This window comes from Oncorhynchus masou, chromosome 11 (genome assembly GCF_036934945.1).
Source record: "Oncorhynchus masou masou isolate Uvic2021 chromosome 11, UVic_Omas_1.1, whole genome shotgun sequence".
In the NCBI taxonomy this organism is placed as follows: domain Eukaryota; kingdom Metazoa; phylum Chordata; class Actinopteri; order Salmoniformes; family Salmonidae; genus Oncorhynchus; species Oncorhynchus masou.
In genome coordinates this window covers 29,725,431-29,748,496 of record NC_088222.1, presented here as the reverse complement: position 1 = coordinate 29,748,496, position 23,066 = coordinate 29,725,431, and the positions used below count along the sequence as shown (strand labels likewise).

Below are 23,066 nucleotides of genomic sequence, written 5' to 3'. Positions count from 1 at the left end.
TTTGAAAGGTTTTGGATATCATGTGGAATTGCAAATACCTGCATGTTTTTTTACATGGTAATTATTGCCATATCTCTGTAATTTTAGAGAAATTCAACTTATTCAATGTGGATGCTGACATCGTGGCTACATTTGCCAAGAAGAGTCTCCCAAAGGACTGGGAACAGACAGATGGTCATGTCACCTGGAAGGTAGGGAGTGGCCAGCACCCACCCTTGAGGTGGCTCAGAGAGTTCTGGAAATATCTCAACACTCACTGGCAATATCTGAGCTGTTTTGAAGGCATGCCACTGATACCCATCGAGCCTCTTCACGATACTAGCCAGTCTGTCAAACTTGCAAGACTACAACAGAATCCAACCATAATTTTTCGGGAAAGCAAACAAACCATCTTATCAGACAAAATCGAAAAAGTGATAAATAGTGTTGGAGGAACAGTGGTGAACAGAGATAAATGCCTGAAGCACCGAGATCTTGACTCGTACGTACTACCACCATCTCCTCAGAACATTCTACAGGTGTTCATGAACTTAGCTGCCAGTCAGGTCATCAGTGGAATCAGTTCTGCTCCTCACCATGAGAAAGAAGAACTCAAAGCCTACCTATCTACTCTTAATCCTCTCACAGTCCAGGGGCGAGATCTGCTCTCAAAGATGCCTCTCTTCCAATCAATGGCCGGAGAATACGTTGCCGTCCTATCCAAGCAGGCAGTGGATCTGAGTTCCACCCCAGCTTTCCCCACAGAGCTCCCCATGCTGCATTCCATTGTCCGGTGTGCAACTGAGGCTGATCGCAAGCTCCTATTGTTGCTCAAGGTTGATCTCCTGGAGACCGCCCAGGCGGCCATTTATTTGGTTGATGGAGTTGAGAGGAAGTCTTTCAAGAAACAAGAGACTGAGATAATCATGACCTGGATTTTACAGCATGGCAGTATCCTCTTCTTACAGAATGGGACCTTGTACAGAAAATGTAAGGATTTGAGCTTCATCGAAGTAGATGGAAAATTGAAGAAGACTTCCAGCATTTTTGATCCAAACAATAAAACCTTCCAAGTCCTTTTTGAAAGAGATTTTTTCCCTCCAGCTGTGTTCACCCAGACTCCAGAGATGCTTGACGGCTTAACACGTATTGGATTGCAGACAAAGGAAATGGAAGTCTCAGCAGACAACGTGTTGCATATTGCCACCCATATTGAGAAATCACGTGTTCACTCACAAAGGGCTTTCAAAAAGGCAGAAGCACTTCAAAGACTATTGAATGACAATGACTTGCTTTCCCAGTTCTCTCATCAGCAGCTGCAGCACCTCTCACAGCTGCAGTGGGTCCCTTGTGAGAATCCTTGCATCACGAAAGAAAAGAACAAGCGGAAAAGTTTCTACAAGCCAGAGGAGATACGACATTCGGAGTACAAGAGCATTGTAGGGCATGTCATGCCTCTTACTGGAGATTTCAGTCAGAGAGTAAGCAGCAAACTGGGTCTGTTACGCCTCCCTCCTGCTGAGAAGGTTATGGAGAATGTATCATCACTGGCAGCTGTGGCCCAGGCAATGACAGATCCAGATAAAGATGTGGAGTTTAAAACCAAGCTGCACAGCATTTACAAATATATGAATGATCACATTCCTGAGGTCAGGGAAGTGTTGGACAAGAGATGCATACCTTGGCTGTGGATCCACAACCATTTTGTTTTTCCTCATGATGTAGTCTTGGCCTACCCACTTGATTTGGATCTGAGCTCGTACATTGAGAGGGTGACTGATGAATTTCTTCCATACAACACCTTGCTGACAGAGTTTAGAGTGAAGACATCACTGTCAAAAACAGAAATAGAGGACATCCTTCATGACATCAAACAGACCATTGAAGAAAGGTCCAAACCATTTGGCGAACCCTCAGAGCTGAAAGTGTCAATAGCCATTCTGAACTGGATGTGGAGAGAGAAGAAGACCGTCAAGGTCAATATCCCTGTGCCGGTCATGGCAGGGAGTCAGAGATTTACTCTGCAACCGTTGTCCAAGACGGTGTTTTGTGACATAAGCAGAATCAGTCTGGAGGATATACAGCACGACCAGGAGGAGATGCATGTCATCCATGAGGAGATTTCACCGGCGACGGCAAAGTGGCTAAACATCCCGTTCCTCAGCACCCTGATCCTACGTCCAGAGTTAATTGGAATAGAGCAGTGTGGGCAGTCAGAACCCATAACTCTGAGGATCAAGAACATCCTGAAGGAGTATGATGAAGAGAATGACATATTCAAAGAGCTCATACAGAATGCAGAAGATGCTGGAGCAAACACCTGTAAGTTCATGGTGGATTTCAGAGACCACAAAGACCCAGCGGACAGCCTCATAGACCAAGGCATGTCCCTCTGTCAGGGACCATGCCTCTGGGCCTTCAACGACGAGCTCTTCACTGAGGATGACTGGAAAAACATTGTCAAACTCGGATCTGCCTCAAAAGAAAACAAGGTTGAAAAAATAGGGAAGTTTGGACTTGGATTTAATGCTGTGTACCATGTGACTGATATTCCTTCAATCCTCAGTGGCAAGGGGCTTCTGATACTTGACCCAAATGTTACACACCTGCAAAAGCACATACAAAACAAAGCAAATACTGGAATCAAACTGGACTTATCCCGGGAGCAGCTTCTGCACAGATTTCCGGGACAATTCAGACCATATGAGCGCATTTTTGATTGCAATCTTTCAAAAAAGAGCACTCAGAAATTCTACCAGGGCACGCTCATTAAATTACCTTTCCGGACACGAGAGGAGGCTGTCAAGTCAGAAATCAGCGGAAATGTGTATGACAGTGATGGCATAGTGAAATTTCAACAGAAACTGATCAACTCACAAACTCATCTCCTCTTTCTGAAGAACATCAAGATGGTATCTCTTCAAAACCTCCCGAGCGACGCTTCCACTCCTCCTCAAGACGACCAAATTGAGACGCTTTTCACTGTCACAAGAAAAGTTGTGAGCACATTCAAGATTCCAGAGGACACTCCTACAGGAACGATGCAGAATGATGCTCTGAAATATCTGATGAAGCAATATGCGAAATGCCAAGAAGTCATTGACTGCCATAGCGCCAACATAGCAGAACTAACTCACCAACATTGTGATGGATCTGATGTCCAGTTTTGGCTTCTGTACAATTGCTTTGGAACACAAAATTCTTTACAAATGGTCCAGACAGACAACAAGCATACAATGTTCTCCTTGCCAATAGGAGGTGTTGCTGTACCATTAAACAAAGAACCACAGACTGGGAAATGGGTCCCAGGAGACACCAAACAAGTTGGCCAGGCTTTCAGCTTCCTTCCCCTCTCTGTTGCCACAGGGCTCCCGGTGAACCTGAATGGATCCTTTGCTGTGACCTCTAATCGGAGAGGTCTGTGGGAGAGTGGAGTGAAATATGACTGGAATAGAGCTCTCCTGCAGGATGCTGTTACAACTGCATATGTCACTACACTACTAGTGTTGAAGAATATGTCAAAAAATGGAGACCTTCAACATTACCAGTACTACACCTTTTGGCCCAATGAAAAGAATGTGAGCAAGACCTTCAAACCCCTGGTTGAAGAATTTTACTTCGCCATCACTCAGCACTTCTCTGGCAAAGCTCTGGAGCTCTTCAGTGACGGGGACAACTGGTGCTCAATGTGCAATGCCAGATTTCTGCACCCAACAATTCAAGAGGACAAAGCTGTAGGAGAGCTTGCAATGAAGGTTTGTCAAAGGTATCCAAACGCATCTTATCATGTTGTCCCACTGCCATCGTGGGTGAGACAGAGCTTCATACAGACCGGCTTTGATACGATTCTAAATCAGAGAACATTTGATTGGGCAGCATTTTACCAAAACGTGGTATTCAACAACCTGAGCACTATGGACAAGAAGAGTAGGAACGCTCTTGTGCTGCATGCTATTGACCTGAATGACGATGCCATTGACAATCTACTGAGGAGCTACCCATGCATTCCTACAAAGAAAAGTGGACAACTTCAGTTCATCAAAAATCTTGTGAATCCCCCTGGAAAAGTAGCATGCTTGTTTGAGCAAGAGGAAGGACGGTTCCTTGGGGGGACCAAAAATGACTTCTGTTCCTCTCAAAGGATTCAACGTCTGTCAGAACTGGGGATGCTGAGTAACCATCTCCCTTTGGAGGACATCACAGATAGAGCAGAGACCATTGCCAGCATTTGGCAAAAAGAAAAAGGGAAAGCATACAAGCATCTTCAGTGCATCCTGGAGCTGATGAGGGACTCCTTACAGGATAAAGCCTCACCTCACTGGGAGACTCTGAGAAACACAGAGTTCATTCCAGCATGTGCTCCAGTGAATACATGGGAAGGTAAAGATGGAGCAGTCAGGCTTCAAAAGCCTACTGACATTTACAGTGACCGGTGTCGCCTTCTAGTTGACATGACACAGTCTGTGGTAGACTCTTCAAATTTGAAAATACACAGTGATGATGCAGTGCTACGCATACTGGGACTTTGTGAAAGCCCTTCACTTGAGACAGTTCTTCAGCAGCTGCAGGAAGCATCCAAGCACACACAAACATTTGACAAACAGATGCTTTTCAACATTGCCCTTGAATGCTACAGATTTCTGAATGAATGGCTGCAAGATGAGAAGGAATCCACAGCCATTTTTGAGAGGGCACACTCATTCCCCTTCATCCTGGTTGAAGACAGATTTGTGGATGTGAAATCTGTGGCAAAAATTGAGAATTTTGAGGCTAAACCGTATCTTCATGTCCTTCCACCTTCCTTGTCCAGTTTCAAAGAGCTCTGGAAATGTCTAGGCATCCAAAAGCAATTCACACCAGAACAGTTCCATGGTGTACTGCAGAAACTTAGCCAAGCCTATGGTATCAGCCCACTTTCCAATAATGATCTAGAAATTTGCCTGACAATAATCCTAAGGGGATTATATAAGGCCAAAGATGAAAACCAAAATGATGGTCTCATACCTGATGAAAACAAAGATGACTGTCTCATACCTGATGGAAGTGGTGTTTTGAAGCCATCTAACCAGCTCTATTTTAATGACAGCCCCTGGATGGAAGTGTCAGAAGATGTCACTTTATGCCATAAAAAGATATCTCGTGCCATTGCACTTTATTTTGGGGTGAACACAACAAGACACCACACACTGCAAAATCATTCAGTAGAGAACTTCTCACCATTTGCCGAAGAGTTCGGACAACATGAGGAACTGACCGTCCGCATTAAAAACATAATTGCAGCTTATCCCTCAAAGAAGGACATCCTGAAGGAGCTCATCCAAAATGCTGATGATGCAGAGGCAACAGAAATTCACTTTGTTTTGGACAAAAGAAATCACAGCACGGAAAGAACATTTGGAGAGAGATGGCATCCACTGCAGGGCCCTGCACTGTGTGTGTACAACAACCAGGTATTTTCTGAAGCTGATCTGAGAGGCATTCAACAGCTGGGAGAAGGTGGAAAGCACAACATTCCAGGGAAAACTGGAAAATATGGACTTGGATTTAACTCAGTCTACCACCTGACTGACTGTCCTTCGATCCTAACCGGTGACAAATGGCTCTGCATATCTGATCCCAATCTGAAGTATGTTGAAGGTGGATCACGAGAATCACCTGGTCGCAAGTACATTCTGAAGAACGAATTGAAGAACACCTTCATGGATGTTTACAATACATTTCTCCCAAACGAATTCTCTCTTGAAAAAGGCACCATGTTTAGGTTGCCTATCAGGTCGTGTGCCATGGCAAAAACCTCAAAGATATCAAACAATGTTGTCAATGACAGAGATATCAATGAACTGTCTTCAGCTCTCCGTGAAGACCCTGAGGGATTGATTCTCTTCTTGAAGAACATCAGGAAAATACAGTTCCATGAAATCAACACAAACACAGGAACGCTTAGAATTACTTTCTCGATTGAAAAAAGTATTTCTGAGAAGAGTCATGCAGAAAAGGTTTATTTCCAAAATCACGTACAACAGTCCCTGTTGTCTGATGGACCAACAACACCACATGAAGCCATTTACAATGTCAAGATTTCATCATCTGATGAAAGGCAAAGCCAGTGGATCATTGCAGAGCAGTTTGGCTCCTTTAAAGGAAACACTGATATGAAAGGAGAGACTGGCAGAGTTCCCCAGGCATCTTTGGCAGCATGTGTAAGTTCTCATTCTAAACAGGATGACTTCAGTGGGCAAGTGTTCTGCTCCCTGCCCTTGCCTGGTAGAACTGGACTTCCAGTCCATGTAAACGGACACTTTCAGGTAGATTCTTCCAGACGGGCACTCTGGAAAGACGATGGGAAAAGTTTGAAGACTGATTGGAATGAGTCTCTGAAACGGAACATCATTGCCCCACTGTATGCTGGCCTTCTGAATTACATCTGCAACCTAAAGAAAGTGAAACCCAATTCCATACATCTTATTAATTCAGTCCTGGACAGGTCCTACTTGTCCTTCTTCCCCACAATTACCAAAGACATTGGCCAAGATTGGCATGAAATGATTCATGAAGTGTACAGGTCAGTCAATGAAAAAGAACTCTGTGTTGTTCCAGTACTACGCAGATCAACTTGTCAAGTCCAACCCCAGTCAATGACACACCTGACAAATGTAAAGGAGTACACTGTTGACTGGTCAAGTGTGAGAAAGACCGTACCAACTGACACTCCTCATTTAACAAGCATGGAGAACAGCATCTTATTTTCTATTTTAGAAGATATTGGAATGCAGTTGGTTCCTTCATCCACAAAGATGACAGCAATATGGACCTGCTTCGAAACAGCTGGAATTGATGTGGAAAGAGTCAGTCCTTTGACGGTGGGAAACTACCTGAGGAAGAAGCCACTGAATGATCCAACTCAAACTGAAATGGGTTTACCTCTACCCATTGGGCAGACTTTGATCAAAGACAAAGAGAGATGCTCCAAGCTCTTGGAGTACTGTATCGAAGATGTTGTAGTTAGCAAGAACACTTCCAGTTCAGAGAGCGGACTTCAAATAGCTGCTAACAAAAAGCATTCCAGATCAGTCAGTGGACTTCCACTCCTTCTCACTCAAGATCAGATTCTCAGAGTGTTTGATCCTGAGTCTCCCAAGCTTCTGTCAAAATTTTACGGATTGTTCCATGGACATCAAGAGGATTTTGCTGATTACACAACCAACATCAATCATGTTGAGGTTCTAGAAGATGGGAACTTTCTTGAGAAATTGACAATTCCAGTCACAGTTAAGTATTTGAAACCTATACTTCTGCAACTCCTTCAAAACTGTGAAACCGATCCACACAGTAGGTTACATGTACCAGACGAGACAATGCTCTCATGGCTGAAAGCGCTTTGGAAATTCTTTGATGGTCAAGTCAAATTAGCAGCTAAGAAGGGTGAAGGTGATAATCAGGCTTGGAGGGCCATCAAGAAATTGTTCTCTGACTGCCCTATTTTGCCAGTTGTGTGCCCAAGACTTAACAAACATGTTCTCCAAACAATGAGGGAAATGTCCAGTGTGATTGACGTTGAATCAAAAGAAGACATGTCATCTATCCTCCTGAAACTTGGTCTCATGAAAATAAACATTCAATTCTTCAGACATGTGGACCAACTGCTGTATCAACATCTACTCCCTGAGCTCTTGAAGACAAGTGACTGCAGTGCTGTGTTAGACCAAGTCCACCAGCTGAAACATTCAGAGTTTCGGCATCTGTCTAGTAATGAGTTGATTAACCTACTACAGTTTCTGCAGTCTGGGATGCGCTCATCTAAAAACAGACAGGGCTACCAGAGAAAGCTCAAGTCATTGCCATTATTTGAAACCATACAGGGTAAACGGCAGCGAATTGATGGACAACAAAATGTATTCATCCTCAAAACAGAGTTCAAGGAAAGCTTTCCAGATTTGTACATGGCAGATGACAACAACATCTTCCTCAAATATAACTGTGAAAATGAGAGCTTGTCAGATAACCTGAGCATTAAAATCTTAAGTGATTTGGAGTACTATGTACAGTTTATTCTGCCTTTCCTACACAAGCTAAACGAAAACCAAATTATTCTCTCTGTCCAACTGTTGTTGTTGCTACAATTAAAACCCAACTACAAGTACCATGAAAAAATCATCTCTACAATGAAAAATGTGAAATTCATTCGGAACATCAATGGGAATCTGCAGACGGCCTCTTACTACTTTGATAAGAATGAGAAGTTGTACGAAGTCATGCTGCCGCAAGAGAGATTTGTGCCAGAAAGCTTCTGGAAAATATTCCCAGATGGAGGGATCATATCTCATAAGGTTCAAGCAAGGAAACTGCTCGAAGAACTTGAAATGAAGTGCACTGTGTCAGATGAGGAGATAATTGAGTTTGCTCATAAAATTGAATTGGATGCCAAAGTCACTGCCAGCCTCCAAGAGCTGAAACTAAAGTCGTCTACATTGTTTGAAACTATTTTGAAAAGGGATGACGTAAAGCTAGCACCAAACTTTCTCAAAATTATTTCTGACATTAAGTTTGTTTTTCCTGTGGAAATTCAAAAGAGATTGTGCAGCTACCACCCGTCATTTGCTGGAGAGAGGACTGTAGTTTCAATCAGAGGTTGTTTGCTTGGAAAAGATCTCCACGAGTCCCTGATTTGGACAACCATGCCAATACTGCACTTAAGAAGGTTTATTGAAAAGCATATAAAAATGATGATAGAAGCAGGCGCTGTTGAACAGCCCCCTCTGGAACGTGTGATAGAGAACCTCAGAAACATCTGTCAGTCACCATGCCAAACTCCTGGCTTGGTTGGAACCCGAGCTGAAGTGTTCCGGACATCTTACACCTATCTACAAACAATAGAGTTTGACCACAAGCTGTTGTCTGACCTCCCTGTGGTGCTGGTGGAAGATGATTCTACTCTTGTAAAGACCAAGCAAACAGCTCTGGTATTGCCTCACGACGTGAAGTTTAGGCCATATTTGTATTGCATTCCTCCAAAGGATGTTAGGTATGCAGAATTCTTCAAGAAAATTGGCGTCAAAGACGAGCCTACTGCAGAGCAGTACTGCAACGTGCTACAAGAAATCCATGCAGATTCCACCGACAAGCAAACTCTTCAACCAAATCAGGAGGTAACTGTCAAGTGTGCTGTAGAGCAGCTTTTTTGTCTGATTAGGAAATTGGAAGAAAATCATTTGACCTCAGAACTTCCCAAGGCTTTGTATCTACCATCAACAGATGGCAGACTGTACCCTTCAGACTCTCTGTATTTCAACGACACAGTCTTCCAGGGTAGCAGATTGGAGGGTGCTCTTAAAGACTTGAAACTCCTGGAGAAACTGAGCAACTGCCATTTAGGGTTCGACAGGTATGGGCATCATAAAATGCTGCAATTGTTGCCCCTGGAGATACGACCCAAAATGCTCTCCCAAACTATAGTAGAGAACATGGTGGAATCCAACATGCAACTGTGTGAGTACGGGGAGTGCTGCGAGTTCAGCGGATGGTTTCAGGCACATCTGTCCTCTACTCCTTTCAGGCATGGTCTGGTTTGTCTCATTAGACAGCAGAAAGAGGGCCAGGTATCACAAGGTGACGCTGCCACCATGTGTGAGACAGCCTTTGGCAGCATTGAGATCACCTGCTGCAAGAGCCTTGAAACGGTGCTTTGGCTTGGCCAGGAGTTACTGAGTGGCACCACTGCTGCCACACAGCTGTATGTCAAAAAGGGCCAGCAAGGTTGCACCTTCTACCTGAAACACAACAACGACACAGCCCACAAAGTGAAGAGTGAGGTCATTATGAGACTGACTTATGAGATTAATGTCCTTCTCAATAACATTCTCGGCTCAAACCTCCTGCTAGTTCTGGGACACCTTCTCTCGTGTGATAGCATGGAGGATGTCAAGATGGCTCTGGAGCAGAACGGTATCCATAACAGTGCCGATACTGGTAGCACCAATACCGAAGAATCCCAGAAAGGACCGCCAGAACCAGGAAGTCCTATTCCTGAAGAGTGGCACGACACCCTGGACATGAGCTACCTCAACAACTATGAAGCTGGGGAATATGTTGGCTATAAGAAGACGGCAGAGGAGGATTATTGGTGTTATGCAGTTATAGTGGAACAGCTGTGTGTACCAACAGGCCTATCAGGACAGAGTGCACACAGATACAAAATACAAATTGGGAAAGATAAAGTCATCTTAGTCAGTGCCCTTGATCTGTACCAATTTAAACAGGAAAAGAAGCCTTCTTCCACTGGAGCAACTTGCATGGAGCTGGTACAACTGACAGAATCTGTTCCACGGTCATCAACAACAATGGTCTTGCCACAGTCTTTGGAAGAAGCCAAAAAGGACATTGAGGATTGTCTGGCAGAGATCTGGACTCTGTCTGCGGAGGAGAAACACAAGGCCATCAATCGCCTCTGGTTGAGGTGGCATCCAGACAAAAATCCAGACTGTCTGCAACTTGCCACAGAGGCATTCAAGTATCTGCAAAACAGAATAGAGGATCTTGACAACAGCAGAACGGGGAACCAATCATCCCCGCAATGGAGCACAAATTTCCGAAACTTCTATGAACAGTGGAACCAGGAAGCTCATCGCCACCGGTGTGGGAGAGAGAGGTTCTCCAGAGCAAGGGGCCACAATACCAGATACAACTTCTATACATATCATGGAAATGTACCACAACCCAATCGAGCAGAGGCTCAGCGCTGGCTCAGTCAGGCCCAGTGTGATCTAGCTGCTGCTCACAACGACACAGGAGGCAGGGCCACAGAGTGGACTCTGTTCAAGGTACATCAGGCCGTGGAGAAGGCTCTCATAGCAGCCGAGTACAGAAGACATGGACAATATTCCAGCAATATTTCCATCTCCATTCTGGCTGAGCGGGTATCTGACTACAGCCCCAAGTTACACACTCTACCCAGCATTGTGAGCAAACTGGAACAGCTGGGAGTCGACGCCAAGACCACTCAATACCCAAACTACCACCCCTTACCAAACATTCCCAACAAAATGTTCAAGTGTGAGAATGAAACCGAGGTACTGGACATGGCATCAAAGCTTCTGTGCAAAATAGAAATGTATATTAATTGATTCAAGACATAGCCTGCATATGTTTCCATATGGCATTGATAGAAAACAAACGGTTGAGTATTGCATCCAGTTCTTTTAGAAATGCACACGAAAAATGCTAAAAGCAATTTGATTCAAATTGCTAAATGTATATTTCATGTTGTGAGCTTGTGCTTAGCTGCAAGTATATTATGATCATTCAAGTGGTTCAGTAATTATTTTTAAGAAAACATTGATTTAAAGGAGAAATTGTTTTTGTTATACATCACAAATACAGTAAAATGTTAATTTTCCACTTTTTATGTTGAAGATGTATTCTGTTCTAATAAATGTCAAATATAAATGTGATTTAATAAAGTAACGATTGATCAGTCTCTCTGCATCCTCAGACATATTACAGTATTTAGTCTCCAAGTAAAACAATGATCAGTCATCCAATAAAAACATTTTATTTATTAAGAAACCATGAAAATGAACCATAACAGACAAATGCATGTCAACTAACAGAATGTGCTCTGAAAATATCTCCTGTATGAACGATGTCACCACTCATCAGAAAATAACAGTCTGGTAGTGTGTGCTTGGTTGTCTCAGCAGTAGCCAGCCCCCAGTGTTTATGTCCTGTTGTCTTCATAGAGAAACATGTTAGTCTGGGGTTTCATTTGAATCATCTTCAGTCTCTTAAGACACATCTTCATCATGAACCTATGGCTGGAGCCTTTATCTGGGATCCAATAATAATAACTTGTATATACAACAGGCTGCTGCCTGGGCCCATGTGGTGCACTAAGGATACAGAGGAGTCTTTACATAGCAGATACAGTATGGTGGATGATAGGGGAACAAAATGCAATACAGGCAGCGATCCAGACTAATGTTTTTCACTTTTTCAGTTGGTGGCACCAGCCCAACTGTCACGCTGGTATGTTTTTTTTATTTTTCCCAAATTACAGCGTCCCGTGTAAAGGCACGGGGACGAAGACCAAACAAACACGTAATAAAAACACAGGGTTGAAACCCGAACAAACTAGCGAGGAGTACCTTGAATAAATATCACACGCGCACAATGATTAACACACGGGACGAGACCTGTAATCATCTGCGCAATCCACAAGGGCAAGAAAGCACAAAACACACAGCATAGGTACTCACACTCACCAACGGACATTGTAACAATAATCGACACCCTAATGGAAACCAAAGGGCACATGTATACAAATACTAATCAGTGAGAATAGGGGACAGGTGTGCGTGATGAAAGTTCCCGAGGGATCCGTGACACCAACAACAATAAACATAGCGGCGTCACGCAATAGATAAATGAGTAATCACCTTATCAAGTAATACACAATGCTTAATAAGAAGTGTAAAAGACTATTGAGATGGTATTCAATAAACAAGTTGTTACATCTAACATGTCCAAACAGGAATGCATGATTCAAGATATTTTGATATACAACCTAATCCAGCGATTGTCAATAATTTTGGGTTGACAATTAGGCTATTGTTATATTTTACCGTCAAAATAAGGCTCCATCATTTTCAGATGTTTTTGTTCAGCAGAGATGAATTTTCCTTCATCTTTATGTTGACTAATATGAAAAATAGCCAATTCACCACGGGGGAATTCAGATCCGAGGTAAGTGTGCGGAAATGTAACGTAATTCCCTTTTTATGCACAATTGGATACCACGAAATTGGGGAGAAAAAGGGGTAAAATAAAAAAGTATTGTTCATTTGAAAAGCAAGCCGATGTCCCAAGTTTTTACGCAAATTAGGCCTATTTGCTATGAAGACTGCGAGGAACTAAGCTTTACTGTAGTTAATTAACAACAAGCATGTTCCTTACCTGAAAGTGCATTCAATGATGCCTGTTACTCATGGTCTAGACTTGCACGGATGGGCTAGCGGCAAAGGGGTGATCAAGAGTTGACCCACCTCAACGCTCACAGCCTATTATTATTTTACTGTCAATGGAAAAGCAGTGCCAGACTTGCCTAGGTACACGGCCATATATGCAATCAAGTCCACGCACTGAGTGATACAGAAAAAAAAATAATGTTCTCTCCTCCAGGAATAAATGAGGTAGGCCTGATTCATAGCGTTGCTATGACAGTTTCATTTCATACATGGACTAGTCCCCCACTGCTGCAACTGCTGCCATGCAGTGGGCCCCATGTGGTGGTGCTGAAATGGGCCAGGAGGCCTATACATTTCAGCATGTTTGGAGGAGGGTCCCAGTCAGTCACACTGTCCCAGCTCTGGCAGCTGCAGCACCAAGGATAGCAGTTGGCCTCATGCTCAGCAACTCACCCCAGCTCGGGTTCACGCTCTGTCTCCCTGCTTGTTTTGGGTTTAATGACTTCATTGCCTTTCAGGTATCACATCCCTCTCTGTTAACCAGAAATAGTTTAAAAGTGATTTCAAACCCCATTTACAAAAGGCCACAAGTGACCACGTCTGTGAAATACATTTTATGCAAACCTAACCCCAGAAATACTGACAGACAAAGAAAGTGAGACTATTGTTCTGGATCAATGGCATGACTAATTAATGAGGCTAGAGTTTAGCCAATGTGGGCTACAGGGGCTAGACGCTATGGTGCTGCAATTTGTTTCAGATAGAGATTAAGAGATATTCTTATGTATGTTTGATGAAGATGTTGGAGATGACTTGGGTAATAATAAAAAAAATACATTTGGAGACTGGAAAAGATTTGGAGTTTTTATTCTTATTTGCCTATGCAGACCTCTTACGCATTTGCAACTTAAAGTGACAGATTAATAGTGTAAGGTACAAACATTATATGCCCATCTATCCTGTTCAAACGTATAGATTACATTAACATGACAACTTGAAATTAACTTTCCTTTTTACATCTGATTTTTATGCAATGTCTTCAAAGGGGAATCAACAAAGAAAGTAAATTATAATACAGATCTTATCTAACAGAAGAGGAAAGATGGTACTAATAAAACACTCAAATGTCATTAGAGTGAGAGAAACATCTAGGTGGATTAGCTTGCCAGGCTCTTGGTTGGTTGGGGCTGGAGGTCCTGGTGCCACTGTATCAGACAGTGTTGAAAATATTGAAGAAGTCATTCTTCTGGCCCTTTGGAGTCTCCTCCAGCTCCACAGCCTCACAGAAAGATGGCAGAGTGAACATTTCAGGGGCCTTCACCTCAGTGACCACTTCAGAATTGCTGTAAGAAAAAGAGAAAAGATTTCGGGCATGCAAGAATCTACAATGTAAGCGCAATCAGATATACAGTACAGAACAAAATCTACAATCGTCAAATAAATCTAGTACTGTAATAGGGCAATATGGTAGCAGCATACTTTACATGCATGTCAGTGACCTTACCACTGCTTTATGCAAGTTAAATGTATGTCACACACCTGAAGAGGAGTGTGATGGAGTCAGTTGAGTAGAAAGTACTGAGTGGTAGACATTCTCCCACAGTAGTTAACGCAGAATACTGGCCTGGAGATCAGATACATAGACCGACAGACATTAGGACTGACATACACTGTATGTGAATGTTTTGATACACCTCAATAGCCTTGCTATGTAAACAAATATACAGTATATATACCATCATGTATTACTTAATTAATGAAAATCACATTGACAGTCTGACTCCTAATGCGTATCATAATTACCCTTAGTCTCTGCCACAGATCCCATCCATATATTCACTTTGATGTTCTCCTCCTGAACAGTGTCACTCCCCAAAAACAGCTCAACCTGATGGGCTGCACCAGCGGGGAGTTCCAGAGCGTGAGCATGAGAGTGCAGAGACATCTTCTTACAGGACTGGTTCTTCATGTCAATGTCATAGAAGACCCCCTGAGAGAGACGGTAGAGATGGAGGAAGACTCGGTTATGACGATGCTGTGCCATAACCATAGAAACAAGTGTGTTATACATGTATACTTTGATGTTATAAAGCAGCTATTCTGCATTACAATTGGGTTGGACTCAACTGAAATGTTGTCTTATAAGTGTGTATTTCTGTTAGTTGTCAGTGTTACCTCTTCAAACAGCATCAGGTAGTCCTCCAGATGCTCAGTCTTGTTGAGGTGCATTTCACTTTCAGTGAAACGCAGCTTCTTGTTCGTAGAGTCGTAGCTGTAATGTCCAGTTGCTTTGATTTCACCTCCTGTAAGGGCCATCTGTTTTATCAAGAGATGAAGAGCGAGAGGAAGATATAAAGAGAGAGAGCGAGATGAGTATGACCCAATTCTGTACCTGCAAAAACATCAGTGGACTAAAACAGGATTGCCTGAGCTGAGAGTGGTTTGGTTTTGAAATAATGGAAATCTAACCACACGGTGTCCTTACATGAAACTGGACATTGATAATGGTTATTGGATTAATGGGCAACTCACCACAGTCAGGACCCCAGTCATATTAGGTGATGCTAAAAGACAAAAACGGCATTTAGGCAGATTTTAAAACTCAGAGATGTGTAGACATATAGGTATAATTTAAGTTAGAGACTGTCAAATCTATGAACCTTGACAATATTACAGAAACAGTCATACAAGTAACAACAGTTTTCCACATAGTGCACAGCAAACATGAACTACTACAAGTAGATATAAAGCAGATAATCCTTACTGCAGTGTTGTGGGCCATGGGACTCTGCCAGGGCGGTGGCACCCAGACACAGCCAGATGGAGAGGGCAGCGAAGGCGAAGTCCTGCATCTTCTTTTGGAGGGAGACTGAGGTTAACACTCAAACTTACACAACTCAGAGAGGATGATCACAACTCCAAGCGGTTCCAGGAACTGTGACAGGATGGATGGACACTGGTCCTTTTATAGGGTCCAACCATGGGGTTAAACGGAACACCTCTATGGGTCCAACCCCCACAGTGTCTGCAACAAAGGAAGAATGTTTTGGAAAGAGACGAGGGGTGGTTTAAACTTGGTGACCTTTCCTTCCACGTGGACCCTGACAAACAACATCTGCATAAACAGGGACTTAAGGACAAGCCACATGGAGTCACTATGAAGTAATGGTCTGCCTTGCCATTGTGTGTCCTGTTCTGTCCTTGTGTGTCCCTTGTCTTGTCAGCATCTTGTGCTACAGTTGAAGTCGGAAGTTTACGTACACTTAGGTTGGAGTCATTAAAACTGTTTTTTTCAACCACTCCACAAATGTATTGTTAACAAACTATAGTTTTGGAAAGTCAGTTAGGACATCTACTTTGTGCATGACACAAGTAATTTTTCCAACAATTGTTTACAGACAGATTAATTCACTTATAATTCACTGTATCACAATTCCAGTGGGTCAGAAGTTTACATACACTGACTGCCTGTAAATAGCTTGGAAAATTCCAGAAAATGATGTCATGGCTTTATAACCTTTGATAGGCTAATTGACTTCATTTGAGTCAATTGGAGGTGTACCTGTGGATGTATTTCAAGGCCAACCTTCCAACTCAGTGTCTCTTTGCTTGACATCATAGGAAAATCAAAAGAAATCAGCCAAGACCTCAGAAAAAAATTGTAGACCACAAATCTGGTTTATCCTTGGGAGCAATTTCCTATGCCTGAAAGCTCCACGTTCATCTGTACAAACAATGGTAAGCAAGTATAAACACCATGGGACCACGCAGCCGTCATACCGCTCAGGAAGGAGATGCATTCTGTCTCCTGGAGATGAACGTGCTTTGGTGCAAAAAGTGCAAATCCATCCTGATACAACAGCAAAGGACCTTGTGAAGATGATGGAAGAAACAGGTACAAAAGTATCCATATCCACAATAAAATAAGTCCTATATCGACATAACCTGAAAGGCCGCCTAGCAAGGAAGAAGCCACTGCTCCAAAACTGCCATAAAAAAAGTCAGACTACGGTTTGCAACTGCACATGGGGACAAAGATCGTACTGGAGAAATGTCAAATGGTCTGATGAAACTAAAATAGAATTGTTGGGCCATAATGACCATCGTTATGTTTGGAGGAAAAAGGGGGAGGCTTGCAAGCCGAAGAACACCATCCCAACCGTGAAGCACGGGGGTGGCAGCATCATGTTGTGGGCGTGCTTTGCTGCAGGAGGGACTGGTGCACTTCACAAAATAGATGGCATCATGAGGCAGGATAATTACAGGGATATATTGAGGCAGCATCTCAAGTCATCAGTCAGAAAGTTAAAACTTGGTCGCAAATGGGTCTTCCAAATGGACAATGACCCCAAGCATACTTCCAAAGTTGTGGGCAAAATGGCTTAAGGACAACAAAGTCAAGGTATTGGAGTGGCCATCACAAAGCCCTGACCTTAATCCTAGAGAAGATTTGTGGGCAGAACTGACAAAGTGTGTGCGAGCAAGGAGGCCTACAAACTTGACTCAGTTACACCAGCTCTGTCAGGAGGAATGGGCCAAATTTCACCCAACTTATTGTGGGAAGCTTGTGGATGGCTACCTGAAATATTTGACCCAAGTTAAACAATTTAAAGGCAATGCTACCAAATACTAATTGAGTGTATGTAAACTTCTGACCCACTGGGAATGTGACGAAATAAATAAAAGCTGAAATAAATCACTCTCTCTACTATTATTCTGACATTTCACATTCTTAAAATAAGGTGGTGATCCTAACTGACCTAAGACAGGGGATTTATACTAGGATTAAATGTATTTGGCTAAGGTGTATGTAAACTTCCAACTTCAACTGTATATTCTATGATTCCTTGGGTATGGTCCACCCAATTAGTTTGTAAGCCATGAGACAATATTCAGATAATAATTATGCCTACTGCTTGGTCATAAATGTACTTGTAGTGGACAGTAATATTTGACATGTGTATATACAGTACATATGATATTATAAATGCCTTACATGCGACTGGTAATAAATGTTTATCTGACTCCATAAAGATAATTAAAATATACAAGCAAGCATCATGCTTGACGTTGACTAGCAAGAATTCATCTGAGAATTGTCTACACCAAAGGTAGATATTTAATTAACATTGTACAATGAATGGATTCACATACAAGGAATAAAGCTTAAGTTACAAAGCATTAACTTAAAGGACAAAGCATGAACAAAGTGATGCTTACTAGGCGGGAGGCCTACAAGTCTAGGAAATTGGAACTGATCATACAACCTTCCCCATTGGACAGGATAGGAGAGAGAACAAAGGCATTTAATTCCATTTCTAACATCTGAAGGTGTAACCTTTCAACCCAAAACCAACCACCATTGACCAATCAAACGATACAAAGTTTACAGTATCCTAAACACTCCTGGCCCCAATCTCCACAGGGTGTCAAAGACTTGTGTGAGGGATGATACCAGTGTAAATAAGACAGCCTAAATACTTTATTTGATGGCTTCTCAACAATAAACTGTAATAGCGTAGAATATGGTGCACTTCTCAAACTAAAATATCTACTGTGTAAGATCTTCTAAAACTCTACCGAAAGTTTTATTCATGCCCTTACAGTATATTAATAGTGCTTCCTGTGCCGTTTATGTCTCTATGGCTGTGAAAGATCCAGCGACCCTCTGAAGAAATAAGGGGGAGTCCAATCCAAACACTGAAAGCCCTGGTCAAATGAGGTCGGCTCACTGTCGTCCTGCTGTCTGTCCTCTGTTGCTCTACAGCAAACTCTATAAGACAACAGATTTGTCTTTCCTTTGAGAGGATGAATATGATCACATTGCTGAAGAGGTTACATTCCACTATATCTTCAACTTAAAGGCACGTTTTGAAAAAGTTGTCACGCCTACTCCTGCTCCCTCCCTCCGGCACTCAAACCCATATTGCGCACACCTGACAACCATCATTGCGCACACCTGCTCCCTATTCGCACACCTGCTCCCTTAAGCACACCTGGACTTTATCACCACCCTGATTACTCACTTCATATAGCCCTGACCAATCTTAGTCATCAGGCAGTATTGGTTCTGTTTTCATGTCCAGATGTGTTTCTTGTTTTGTAACACGCTTGTTATTATTAAACTCACCATCTGCATCCTGACTCTTTGTTACAAAATACTGCCTCAAATTATGGAAGCAGCAGATTACACCATGGTCAAGGAACAGGGTCATCTTCTCCACCAACACCACGACCAGCTGGCTCTACTGGGTACGACCATGAAGGAGGTCCTCCACGTTCTCAACCGACTCGACACCAGCAGCGAGGTTCTCCATACCTCTGATGGATGGCCTCATACCACGGGTTGTCAGTGAGCCAGTCCCCCAGCCTACCCAGCCGTCCTCCCAGGTCCGTGATGCCCAACTGTCCCTTCCGAAGAAGTATGATGGTACTCTATCAAAATGTCATAGCTTCCGACTCCAGTGTTCCCTCTATTTCATCTCTCAGACAGGAGCCCCCACCACCGAGAGGTCCAAGGTTGCCACGGTCGTTTCCATGCTGACCGGACAGGCGTTGGGGTGGGCGAGAGAGGAGGAGTTGGGTTCCTACCAGAGGTTCATGGCTCTGTAGAAGGTGGTTTTCGACCATCCTCCAGAGGTCAGAGAGGGAGGTGAGCGACTTTTCCAATTCCACCAAGGTGCCCAGACCGCTGCAGAGTACGCCCTCGCCATTCGGACTGTGGCAGCCTCCAGCGGATGGCATGAACCGGCACTCCACACGCTATTCTGCAGTGGACTGTAAGAAGAGGACTAGATGGAGTTGGCATGTCAGGATGACAACATATCCTTGGACGCTCTCATCGCGATGGCCATCTGTCTGGATAACCTTCTTCGGGCGCGTCGGTGTCCACCTCACCACTCACCTCCCTCCTTTGGCTGTCCTGAGGCAGAGCCTGAACCCAAGGAGGTAGGGGATACACACCTCCCATCCTACACAATTACTCACGTCACAGCACCACTTACCCTCACCATGGGACCCAAGCACCAGGAAAGCCTTCCCTTCTTTATCACCGCACCCGTACACAAAGTCATGCTCGGCCTACCGTGGCTCCAACTCCATAACCCCACCATCTCCTGAACAAAGATGAGAATCACCGGCTGGGAACCAGGATGCCAACGGACCTGCTTTCCTACACCCTGTTTTTCTACCCCTATCAAGTGGTCCTCCCGTATGATTTGCCCCATGTTTTGGGAGGTAGCTGTGGACATCTGCCAGGCTCTGGAGGGAACCCGCTTCTGTCCTCGAGTGCGTCTACATCCCCACTGGGTGAGAGATTGGCTGTTGACCTGGGCACACACATCCCTCGCCGCTGGACACCCAGGTATCACCAGCACCATCTAATCCCTCTCCGATAAATACTGGTGGCCCACCTTGGCGCAGGACTTTGCCCACTATGTCAACTCATGTTTTGCATGTATTCAATCCAAATATCTCCGGCACTCTCCAGCAGGTAAATTACTTCCCCTTCCCGTGCCTCAGAGGTCTTGGTCACATCTGTCCATAGACTTTGTAACAGCTCTCCCCCTTTCTGATGGTTTTACCACTATTCTGTTTGTTGTTGACATTCTCCAAATCTTGCCATTTTATCCCGCTCTCTGGTCTACCTACCACTCTCCAGGTTGCTGAGGCACTATTCCAGCAGGTCCTCTGGCACTATGGCCTTCTGGAGAATATTATTTCCGACCGTGGTCTCTAAATCACTTTGCAGGTCTGGAAAACTTTTATGGAGAAGCTGGGGGCCACGGTCAGCCTCACATCTGAGTCACTGCCAGGTCCGGCAGGTGGAGTGAGCCTTCCCTGGGCGGTATGTGCCCAGAACTCAGTCACTCCACCACTGGGCTGACTCCCTTCCAGTGCGTCCTGGGATATCAGCCAGCACTGGCTCTGTGGACTCTGAGCCAGACCAAGGGCCCTAGCAGTTGACGAGGTGTGGAACGCCGCCTACATGAGGCTCCATTTAGCGCTCGACTGTCAGAAGGATCAGGTGGACCGCCACTGCTGTGAGGCTCCCGTGTTCCATCCTGGTGATCGCATCTGGCTCTCCACAAGGAACCTCCTGCTCTACTTGCCCTGCCGGAATCTGAGCCCCCGGTTTGTGGGGCCCTTCATGGTCCTCCGGAGGGTCAATGAGGTAGCCCATCGTTTAGAACTCCCCACTAACTACTGGATCTCATCATCTTTTCCTTTTTCCCCTCTGTCCGGTGGTTCCTGGTCCCCTGGCTGATTCCGTTCTCCATGACACCCCTCCACCTCCCCTGGACATTGAGGGACACCCCGCCTATGCTATTAGGTCCCTCCTGAACTCCTGCCGTTTTGGGAGTCGGATCCAGTAACTGGTGGACTGGGAGGGGTACGGTCCTGAGGAGCACTCTTGGGTCCCGTTGGTGGACATCCTGGACCCCAACATCCAGGATCTACAACCCCGCCGACCAACCCGCTCCTCGCGGCCGTCCTCCTTGCCGGCGTCTTTCTGCGGATGTAACCGCATGTCAGGGTAGGGATTGTGCTCCCTCTCTCTGGTGCTTGACTAACCACCAGTCCTGGCAACCCATATTGCGCACGCCTGGTGACCATCATTGAATACACCTGCTCCCCATCATTAAGTGCACCTGGAGTTCATCACCACCATGATTACTCTCCCTTCATATAGCCCTCACCAACCTCAGGCAGTATTGGCTTTGTTTTCATGTCCAGACTATAGGGAATAGGATGTCATTTGGGACAGAGCCCTACTGCTTGGCTAGGCTTAATGAGCCCAGGCAGGCAGGAGTAACATTCGCCTTGTATTTTCTTGTTTTGTAACTCTGTTTGTTATTAAACTCACCATCTGCACCTGCTTACTAACTCCCTGCGCCCTTACACACATGAAAACAAAAAATTCCCCTGGGGGTCGACAGAACATGAGTTGCAAGATTATGATATATCATTAACCCCTTTAACTTTGCCTGATCTTTTTTCCCTCTCAGATTTCTCTACATTGTTGCTGGCCGACAAAAGACAAAGACAAGATCTGCTGTGGTGGGAAAGAAGTACCCCAGAGTGGTCTAAAGCATGCGTCTGTGTGTGAACAAGGGTCTTCAAGTTCATGATTAGTTGTTGCTGATCAATTGCTTGTTTTTTTTTCTCTAAACAAAAGTGCTGTTGTTATGTTACTGTATCTACCTTGGTTCTGTTTTCATGTCCAGAAGCTTCTCTTGTTTTGTAACTCTGTGTAATGAATACTCAGGGAGAAAAAGGTGTAGATTCGAGCGTGGCAGGTGTTTTATTTTGCCTTCGCAGAAGGCAGGAATCGTGGTCGCAGGCAAGGGTCATACACAGGTAGGCAAACAGGCAGGAATCAAAACTAGGACTGAAGGCTATAACTGGTTCTTACAAACGAGCTAGCAAAAAAGGATTAGAGTCAAAACAAACAATACCTCACAAAGGCACAAACAGAATGAACTGAACTAAATAAGGAGCTGATGAGACCAGGTGAGTAACTAACACAGGTGAAATCAATGAACAAAAATGAAAGAAAAAGAACACAAGGTTGACTAAGAAAATAAATACAGAACCTTACACTCTGTTTGTTATTATTAAAGGCACCATCTGCACCTGCTTCCTGACTCACTGGGTCGTCGTTACAAAAGTGGTAAAATGGTGATATATTACCTTGATAAATACCACATTTCACTGCTCCATAGCTCAGGTAACACAGCATGTTGACTGGTCTATAATCAGTGATCTGACATGCATGGACATCCACATTCTTCAGGATTCAAATCTGGATACACTGTAATAGACACAATCTAAACACTGTCATAGTTGAGTTGTTCCACGAAATTAGTGCCTTTTCATTTTTAAGTAATTGTGCACTAATATTGAATTTTAAGTCAGTTTATATTAAATGAAGTGCCCTTTAATATAGACCACATGGAGAATTTTCTTTATACGAATAAAGACTTGCTAAAGTGACAAAATTAATAATTTGTACATGTCCCTCGGTTTTCATCATGATTGTAAAGTCTTATTTTGTTGCTTGGACAAGGTCATTTCTGAAGATTATTTATTCAATGTGATTAGTGATTCATTTTTGATTATTTTTGG

The 23,066-nt window shown here is 43.9% G+C and overlaps 2 protein-coding genes across 2 annotated transcripts in view; one reads left to right on the top strand and one right to left on the bottom strand.

Annotated features, from left to right (window-relative positions):
- The window catches only part of LOC135548472 (sacsin-like), a 41,691-nt gene extending 30,239 nt beyond the window's left edge, over nt 1-11,452 (top strand). Inside the window, exon 8 of the mRNA XM_064978105.1 lies at nt 88-11,452. Within this exon, the coding sequence (XP_064834177.1) occupies nt 88-11,099 (11,012 nt within the window). The 3' untranslated portion in view covers nt 11,100-11,452. The remainder of the gene's footprint in view (nt 1-87) is intronic.
- A 2,336-nt stretch (nt 11,453-13,788) lies between these two features.
- Nucleotides 13,789-15,884, bottom strand: LOC135548473 (ependymin-2). The gene is made up of 6 exons (XM_064978106.1): nt 15,703-15,884; nt 15,471-15,502; nt 15,114-15,254; nt 14,742-14,928; nt 14,478-14,562; nt 13,789-14,281 (listed from the first exon to the last, which is right to left on the bottom strand). Exons 1-6 carry the CDS (start codon nt 15,788-15,790, stop codon nt 14,149-14,151), a joined length of 666 nt encoding a protein of 221 aa, XP_064834178.1. The 5' UTR covers nt 15,791-15,884; the 3' UTR covers nt 13,789-14,148.
- Between the last annotated feature and the right edge of the window lie 7,182 nt (nt 15,885-23,066).

What these genes read in the sequence shown, in the direction of transcription:
- LOC135548473 (XM_064978106.1), bottom strand. Translation starts at nt 15,790, where the DNA reads ATGCAGGACTTCGCCTTCGCTGCCCTCTCCATCTGGCTGTGTCTGGGT. An exon ending in CCATGGCCCACAACACTGCA is followed by an intron (nt 15,503 to 15,702) that starts GTAAGGATTATC and finishes TTTGTCTTTTAG; the next exon opens with CATCACCTAATATGACTGGG. An exon ending in ATCTGTGGCAGAGACTAAGG is followed by an intron (nt 14,563 to 14,741) that starts GTAATTATGATA and finishes TCTGATCTCCAG; the next exon opens with GCCAGTATTCTGCGTTAACT.